The sequence below is a fragment of the Ipomoea triloba genome, chromosome 9 (genome assembly GCF_003576645.1).
Source record: "Ipomoea triloba cultivar NCNSP0323 chromosome 9, ASM357664v1".
In the NCBI taxonomy this organism is placed as follows: Eukaryota; Viridiplantae; Streptophyta; class Magnoliopsida; order Solanales; family Convolvulaceae; genus Ipomoea; species Ipomoea triloba.
The window spans coordinates 26732878-26742493 of NC_044924.1; the positions used below are offsets into that span (position 1 = coordinate 26732878).

At 30.9% G+C, this 9616-nt stretch overlaps 1 protein-coding gene across 1 annotated transcript; it reads left to right on the forward strand.

Annotated features, from left to right (window-relative positions):
* The first annotated feature begins 253 nt into the window (after positions 1-253).
* On the forward strand, positions 254-3042 carry LOC116031044 (auxin-responsive protein IAA16). Its single transcript, XM_031273474.1, has 5 exons — positions 254-640; positions 1607-1821; positions 1979-2114; positions 2421-2482; positions 2727-3042. Exons 1-5 carry the CDS (start codon positions 411-413, stop codon positions 2762-2764), a joined length of 681 nt encoding a protein of 226 aa, XP_031129334.1. The 5' UTR covers positions 254-410; the 3' UTR covers positions 2765-3042.
* The last annotated feature ends 6574 nt before the right edge of the window (positions 3043-9616 follow it).

Genomic DNA, 9616 nt, shown 5'->3' on the forward strand with positions numbered 1-9616 from the left:
ATAATGATGATTGTGTGCACAGTAGTGTGGAGCCAAAGGGATAAACAAAAAGAAAGAAATACAAACCAAACCCCAACTTCTTGTGTCTACTATCATCAACAAATTTATTGCGTCATTCATTACATAATTTCTCCGACAAAGCCGGGGCTATCCAGCTTATCGCACCCTCCACGTGGAATGATTTCCACCGTTCGAAACCTTAAGCCCAACACAACCCTCCCCCCTATATCATCATGCCATGAACATCCTCAACAAGCCCTCTTCTCTTCTTATTATCTCCCAACTCTCTCTCTCTCTCTCCTCTTTCTCCTACTCTCTCTCTAGACAAAAACATCATACAAAATTAAAAAAAAAAAAAAAGCCCCAAAGTTTTTACGAGATTTTGGACGTAAGATTTGTGCAAAAAAAAAATGTTGAATTTTGAAGCGACGGAGCTCCGGCTAGGGTTGCCCGGCGGCGGAGGCGGCGGAAATGACGGCGAAGCGGCGAAGAGCAACGGGAAGAGAGCTTTCTCGGACACCGTTGACTTGAAGCTTAAGCTATCTTCCAAGGAATCCAACGTTGATCAAGTTGAGAACTTGGAGGACAACAATAATAATGTTGTCACAAGTCCTAGCGATTCCACTAAGCCACCAGCCAAGTAAGTATACATATCTGCACGGTAGCTCAGTTGGTTTCTGCTGATAGATTCTAGGCGATGATGTATCTAACTATTTCGACTTGGGATTATATGAAAACTATACTTTAAGTGAGAATTTGTGAATTACTGCATAAATGCACACAATTTACTACATAAATGCATAAAATTTATTCCCTCGCATATCTCGATGATGATGAAGACCTTCAAGTAGTAACTTATATGCAGTCATGCAGTTCGATCTCATGTTTTCACCTAAGACATGATATGATTCTCAATCTTTGTATCTATATCTATATACACATTATTTGTTATCTAACTGCTTTCTTTGAGTATGTATATTGTGCTAATTTAGTGGTAATTGGTAAACCTTATTACATGTTTAATTATTTGTCAACAAATTTTATAGATTAATAAGGAATTTTGATACATCTAAAGATCAAAACGAGATTAAATCTGTTATATATATCTTATTTTAATTCATAGGTTTTACATATTCTTCTCGACCATAAGGCTTTCATGTCTCCTAGATACGTTGGTTTTGTACATCCATGCAAAAGGAAAAAGACTAATTTTCGTTAATATAATTTTACACACACATAATAATAATAATTATTATTATTTATTTAAAATACGATATAGTGTTATTTGTTACCAGAAAAGCTTCTCATATATAACGAGAGGCAAGTGGATTGATAACGAGAGGCAAGAAAAAAACAAAACATTTGGAATCTTTGCAATAAATTGTCTTGTAACGAAAATGGAAGAAAACAAAACATTTGGAATCTTTACTTTTAAGATAGCAGTATTTTGAATTATTACTTTGTTTTTCATAATAATTTTTTTTTATTTGTGGATTTTATCAATGATTTTCAGATATAATAATTTTTATTTTATTTTTTTATTAATTTGGAAATATATTTATTGAATATTTTTGTCTAATTAAAAAACTGGCCTGGTGTTGTTTAGAGCACAAGTAGTGGGTTGGCCACCAGTCAGATCATACCGGAAAAACATCCTGAGTGGACAGAAGGCGGCCGGAGAGAGCTCCGGCGGTGGCGCCGCCCTAGTCAAAGTTAGCGTTGACGGTGCGCCCTACTTACGTAAAGTGGACTTAAAGATGTACAAAAGCTACCATGAACTTTCTGAAGCTTTGGGCAAAATGTTCAGCTCTTTTACCATTGGTAATTAATTAAACCCTATACTCCCACCTTTTTGGTCCTTATATTTATGATAAAATATTAAAAAAAAAATACTCCGTAATAGAATTAATTAATTAATCATAATGCGATAAATAAGATAATTATTTTTTAATAAATATATTGGGTTTTTATTTTGCAGGGAATTGTGGGACTCATGGATTTAAGGATTTCATGAACGAGAGCAAATTGATAGATCTATTGAGTGGTTCAGACTATGTTCCAACTTATGAAGATAAAGATGGAGATTGGATGCTTGTCGGTGATGTTCCATGGAAGTAAGTTTATATATATTTAAATAATATATATAATAAATTAATTTTTACATAAAAATTGCGCAACTTTAATACTATCACATAAACATTAGTATCTTAATTTTTTAAAACAATTTTAAGTTAAACTTCTACTGTGATAATTTTTTTTAAAAAAAGTTAAGTCATATATTACGAAATTAAATGAAAGCTACTATTTATCTTAAAAATTAAAATATAAAAAAAAATATTAGATTAATAATGCATACTTCAATAATTCATGCACACATATATGACTAACGTTTTCTTAATTTTTTTTTAATATTTTTGTAGCATGTTTGTTGATTCATGCAAGCGCTTGCGAATAATGAAAGGATCAGAAGCCATTGGACTAGGTAATTAAGCTTGAATTTGAATTAAAGGAAAAAAGTTATTTTATTAAACAAATTTGTCGATATTATGCGTAACAATTGTTGTATTACGTGTACTTTATACTTGAAAAAGTTAATACTCTATCTCAAAATTATATATATATATATATATATATATATATATATATATATATATATATATATATATATGCGCGCGCATATATTATGTTTATTTTTGATCTAATATTAATCATTCATATATTTGCAGCACCAAGGGCAGTGGAGAAATGCAAGAACAGAAGTTGAATTGCTATTTGTAATTGCATTTTTTTTTCCTTTTTTCTTTTTAAAAAAAATCTGTTTTTTGTTTGTAATGATCTCAACTATGAGCATCAACCTTAATTGTGTTTGTAATTATGTTTTAAAATATATGTATACATATCTATTATATAAAACATGAGATGAGAGGTCTGCATTATTCTGTGTGCCCCCCACAGTTTTTGTGGTACGTGTTTTCCCTAGAAATCATAGTTGTCTTGTTTCATATGCTACAAGAGTAGTTTAATGAGAGAATCTTATTTTAATTATTTGGCATCAAAATAAATTGATTTTTGTGGAATATTAAATTAATTGTAATTGAGAAGAATAAATCAGTATAACATCATTCATCTTTAATAGTAATCAACTTTTGTTGTTTATCCCGAAAAGAGTAATATTATACTTCGTTCAGTTTACCTTTTTTTCTTTTTTTTTCTTTACATATTATTTTTACTTCATTTCCATTTCTTTTTATTTATGTATATTTAATCCCAGTTTATTCTTATTTTCTTCCAATAAAATCAAAACATATAGTATACGTTTGGTCCATCTGAATATGCTTATCTTCATCCAGCAGCAAAAACAGTCTCCGATATGACACATTAAAATTTATCTTCATTGTGTGAATCCAAAGAAAAATGTCCGTATCAAAAATTTGTGCGAAAAAATAAATTTTTAGAGTCATTATGACTTAGTTATTTGTTCAATAAAAGACTCTTAATTTAGTAATAATTAATTATAATACGCCACGTCAAATCATATATATATATATTTAGGTTCCTGTGCGGATAGTGCTTCTTGTACGGTCGTGCGGTCATTCACCACTAGGTACGCAAAAATACACCATTTGGTGTGGTGCGGTGTGATGTATTTTTTTTGGTGTGATGCAGTGATGCATTTTCCATACCTAATGATGAATTCACACCGATCGCACGGAAAACACTGTTCACATTTGAATCAGTATATATATATATATATATATATATATATATATATATATATATATATATATATAAAACATATTAGAACTAATAACCAGCTGGTGTTTTTTTTTTTTTTTTATAAATTAAATTAATATTGCATGAATTTTTTAAGAATGATAATTGGGGACTGATTAATGAGTGTATGTGCAATTATGTTATCCGGTGGATGGGGGACAAGTAACATGATTCTTAGAAGTTAGTGGGGAGACAAGGGCATGTGGATGTTAGTGTAAGAACAACTTTAGTGGGTCACACAATTCCCTCATCAAATACTAAATTATTTTCTAGTTGTCAATGAGCTCATATTGCTTCAAGTCCTCCTATATGTAATCAATTGTTTCTTGATCCTTCACTTGGACGGCACATAAGGCCCTAAGGGACAAATATAAATAATACATTTTTTTATTATAGTTTTATATAGGAAATGTATATTTGAAGATTTAAAATATGTTACTGAGTTTAAATAATATTTTAGGTGTTGTGGTGGTATAAATATTATCTTACATTTGGTAGGAGTTTATTTATTTTAATTGGATAAAGTTTAACCATTTCATAGCAGTAAAGTGTTGTAAATTTTAGCTAAAATGATAATTTTGAGTGGCTATTTTGTGGTACAAATATATGAGGTTATTTTCAGTTTGGGTCGAATCAAAGTGGATTTGGATTCTTTATAATGAGCGGAAGAAATTGATATATTGTACGCTACAAAACAGATAATGAGGGAATGGGAAATTGAGTTTCAAAGTAAATTCATTTGAGTTGGAAAAATGGAGCTCGGAAAACTTTGAAGTAGCCTTTGTCACACGCTGGAAATGGATGTGGATTTCAACTAGTATATATATAATTCACTTTTAGAATGAGCTTAAATTGTACAGCATAAATACTCTCTCTTGCGCTGCTAATCAAAATCTTATAATGAGGCTGAAAAAGCTTGACTTTTGTACACCTACACCTCGGGTACACAAATCTTGTCCAATAAACCAATAGTCTATGCAGGCTAAGTTATGTTAAATTTCAAATAACTTGTTTCAACTTACACAAAAAAGTCGAATGTTACAATATAAGATGGGGTACAGTCACATCTCAATGGGAATGCATTCGAAAAGTGCTTTAACAAAGCATTTTTCGGTGCTTTGTTTAGCACCATTGAAAAGTTCTATTAATAAGCACCTTACAATGCCTAATTAAAGCACCTTGCGCAAGGTGCCTTAGTAAGGTTAATTAACTTTGGGTACTTACGGACTTATTGGTCACATCATTTTTTGAAACGGATTATTTATGGTTAGTTATACGAATAAATTGTAAATATTTTGTAATCTTTGCTTTTAATTAATATGACCGCTTCGAATGTTAAATTGGATTTATGCATGTGTCGTATTAATGCTATGATTTATAATCTCTTATATAAATACCTAATGTTCAGGTAGAATTTAACAACTATTCAAAAATTCATTTATCACTCCTATGCTGTCTTCTCTCTCAAATCTGTGTTCGTACATTCTGATCAAAGCTTTTTGTTCAAGTTTTTATTCTAGTTCGCTGAGGGTAATTTAATTTGAGTACTTAAACTATTTACCGTAATCCATTTTATCCTAGAAAACTTATGCTACAACCCTCCAGCACTCTCGGGATATAGCGAATTAGATATGAGGAATGTGTGTTTACATATATATACGACTTGAATTTCCTTAATTTTGTTCTTTGTTTTGGGATTATTTCAACAATTAAATCCCATTATTTTATATTTTTTTTTTTGTTAAACTATCTACCTAATTATTCGCCTACATAAGCTTTACTTGATTGGAAAAAGTATGAGTAATATATGTTTATTTTGATTAGAAAAAGTCTTACAGCTTGTTTGGTTCATAGAAGGGAATGGAATACCATTCTCAGGAACATACCTATTCCATTATTTACTTTGTCCTTTTATTCTTGAAAATAATATTTCTGGGAATGAGTTATTTCTTTTGCAAGAGGGAATAGTCATTCCTGGGAGATCCCTGGTATTAGCTATTCTCAAATATTTGGGAATAGCTTTTATATTATAATACCAAAAATACCATTTTGTATTATAACTTTTATATATATATATATATATATATATATATATATATATATATATATATTTATTTATTTATTTATTTATATATATATATTTATACTTATAGTTATATTTATATATTAAAATTGTAATTAATTAAATATATGCATTTATATAATACATTATATTTATTGAAGTATATACATGAATTCATTAATAATAATAATAATAATAATAATAATAATAATAATTATTATTATTATTATTATTATTATTATTTATAGACATATATTTGTTTATATTCATAGGGACATATGGTATATTAGGATTCTTCGAATTTCATTCATTCACAACTTCTATATTTTCATATATAATTTATTTATTTTCATAATAATAATAATAATAATAATAATAATAATAATAATACATTTTTATAGGGGTATTTAATTATGTCTTTTAAACACATTACATTTCTATTCCTTAAACCAACCAAACACTGAAATTATATTCTAAAGTCTATTCTTTTAACGAACCAAACAATAGTATACTTTTCTTATTCTATTTCTAGCTTATTCCATTCCGTATGAAATATTGGAATGCTATTTATATTCCCTTAAAATTCATTGCGTGAACCAAACATGCGGTTAGTGTTTCTGTGTTTAATAGCAATAGATGTAGGGAACCTTTGGTGCTTGATACCAGGAAAGTTTGATATGATTCTGCTGATCGGTAACCATAAAGGTTAGTTTAATAATTAACGGTTGTCTTGCAATGGATATACATACATATTTATGCATGGATTATGATCAGTCCAAAATTGCATGCTATATTCACTTACATTTATCACTCACAAACTCACTCCTTTATGGGAAAATTTAAAATAATAGAAAAGAAAATCATACAAAAATAGTCACATTAAGAAGTGTAAAAAATTGTGTGATTTTTGTAGGGATGAGAAACATTATTTTCCATATATATATATATATATATATATATATATATATGATAATATCTCACATGAGAACTGTGGATAAATTTGGACTAGCTATCCATCTTGAGTATGTGTATGACTGTGATTTATTCAGATCTATTTACGTTTTTATTTAATTTGGACTAGCTATCCATCTTGAGTATGTGTATGACTGTGATTTATTCAGATTTATTTATGTTTTTATTATACTTTAATAATTTTTGTTTGTGTTTTGAAGGCTGGGATGAATATACACGAAACTTATGCTTTATTTTTGGTGTTGAATTTATGATAAATGAGAACACCCTCTTATAAAAAGTGTGGACATGTCCACACCATCCAATCATTAATAAGATCTTGTGGTCCTTGTTTTGTTTTTTTTTATATTAAATTAAATTAACTTTATTGAAATTTAAAATAATAACTGCCATTTTTTTGAGTCAACCTACTGCCACTAGACCACAAGGTCTTTGGCATAACTGTCATTTGATTAATTTTAAATTTAATGATTTACTATTTTGCACTGCATTAGTAATGGCAAGATCCTAGCATTTGATTACTCAATGTGAAAGGTGTATGTAGAAGTGTGGACACGTGGAAGGTGCTCTTATATGAAGTAACCATTTATATATATATATATATATATATATATATATATATATATATATATATATATATATATATATATATATATATATATATATATATAGACAGGTTTAGGTGCAGAAGATCTGAGCCGTTGATCAAATCTAGATCAACGACTCAAATAAGTGAAAATTAAAAAAAAAAACTGTGTGTCTGGAAGAAATAAGCATAAGCTAAAAATGGTGCACCTTAAGTGATAGAGACACACCTTAAGTGATAGAACAACGCACCTTAAGTCTTATCATCGCGCACCTTCAGTTTATAACAATGGCTCACCTTAACTAATATAAAGACACACTGAAAACCACGCACCTTAAGAAGAAAAATCACGCACCTAAAGCTTTAGACCGAGGCACATTAAGTTTCAACAAACAACGCACCATAAGTTATCAACTAAAGAACTGATTCACCTTAAGCACAAAAACCACACACTTTAAGAAGGAAAACCATGCACCTTAAGCACAAAACATATGCACCTTAAGCACAGAACTTACGCACTTTAAGTTCTCAACTACACGCAGCTTAAGCACAGAACCCACGCACCCAAAGAAGGAACATGATGCACCTTAAGCACAAACCTACGCACATTAAATTTTACCCAAATGGAAAATGACCAAATTGCCACCTTGTTTTATTTTTATTTTTATTTTTATTTTTATTATTTTTTTTATGTTGTTAATCCTGGATGTTGATTTTGGCAAGATCAATGACTCTCCTCTCCATGCACAACTGCACATGAGAAGCACCAGCGCACGCGAACTGAATTTTATACATACATACATACACACACACACACACACACACACACACACACACACACACACACACACACACATGATGGATTTAATTAACCCAGGTAGATAGAATCAATAAACCCGATTAAATTAAGGGGGGTTGACAAGATAGGATAAAGGCAATGATCACGGAGATTCTTGTATTAATTCAATAGGAAAGATGCTATTACATGTCTTTTTGTGAGTATGATTCCTTAAATTTTTGTGATAAACATTTGGGGAGTGAGGATGATAACATGTCTTTTTATTCTTGCGAAAATGAGTTTTATGAATATGATAATTCTACTTGGGAGGATGAGGAGTTGATAAAGATTGAAGAAGAAAGGATTGAGCAAAGAGGAAAAATTGTCACTTTTGGCAATTTGATAGAGGGTGAGTCGAGCGTAAACACTTTAAGAGAGAAATATGAGGACGTGCTTGTTCATTGGGATGTTTTTAATGACAAATTTCTTAGAGATGGAATAGATCAAAAGGAGAGGGAGAAAAGGCAAGCTATCCTTGAGAAATTTGGGGTAGTATGTCATGTTTACTTAGGACTAGCAATAGGATTTGTTCTTCCCTTCCTTGCTTGTGAGTTCAAGGATGTTCCCCATCTTAGGGCATACCTTGAAGCCAAAGTGCATGGGACGCTTGGTAAGGTCCCAAAGTCGGTGTGTTTCGAAGGATAGAGCACACCACGTCTAGCCAGTGACGTAAAACGTGGCGCACTTGGGAGGCAATCCCAACGTTATCTTTCATTTTATAGAATCTTCATTTATGTTATTATTTTGTTTTCTTTTCGATTGCTTTAATCTTATTTTTTTTATATAGCCCCCTTTAAGCTAACAATCGCAGATTATCCATTTGGGAAGCGTAAATTGCCCACAATCCATCAACAAACCATCACCACTAGCAAAAGAGGCTAAAATAGCAAAGGTAAAACGCAAATAACGCAACCACGCTCCATACACGCGTAAAGGAGGCGTGTAGGCTTTCTAGTAGCCGTCCACACCTGGCTTCACGCGTGAAGGTGGCGTGGACCTTAACCAGAAGCCGTCCACGTCCCCCTTCACGCGTGAAGGCCGCGTGGACGAGCACCAGAATATTTCGCGGGAGTCTCGCGTGAATTAGTTTAAAACCCTTCCCCACTCCATTTCTTCACCTCCACGAGCAAAACCTTCTCTCAAGGTAAAAATACTTTTTCCTCAAGACATTTTCTTACAAGATTTCAAGCTTTATTCACCGTTCAAAGTCATCAAAGAGGTAATACATCTCTCCCTTTGCTTTCATAGTTTAAATGCTAGAGTCCATTTCCTTTAAGCATGTCTCCATGAATCTACATTGCTATAAGTTCTTTTATGATTATTTTGTTATGAGATCACTTCTAAGACTTATTTGGAGCTTACATTGTCATTATATGATAAAAAT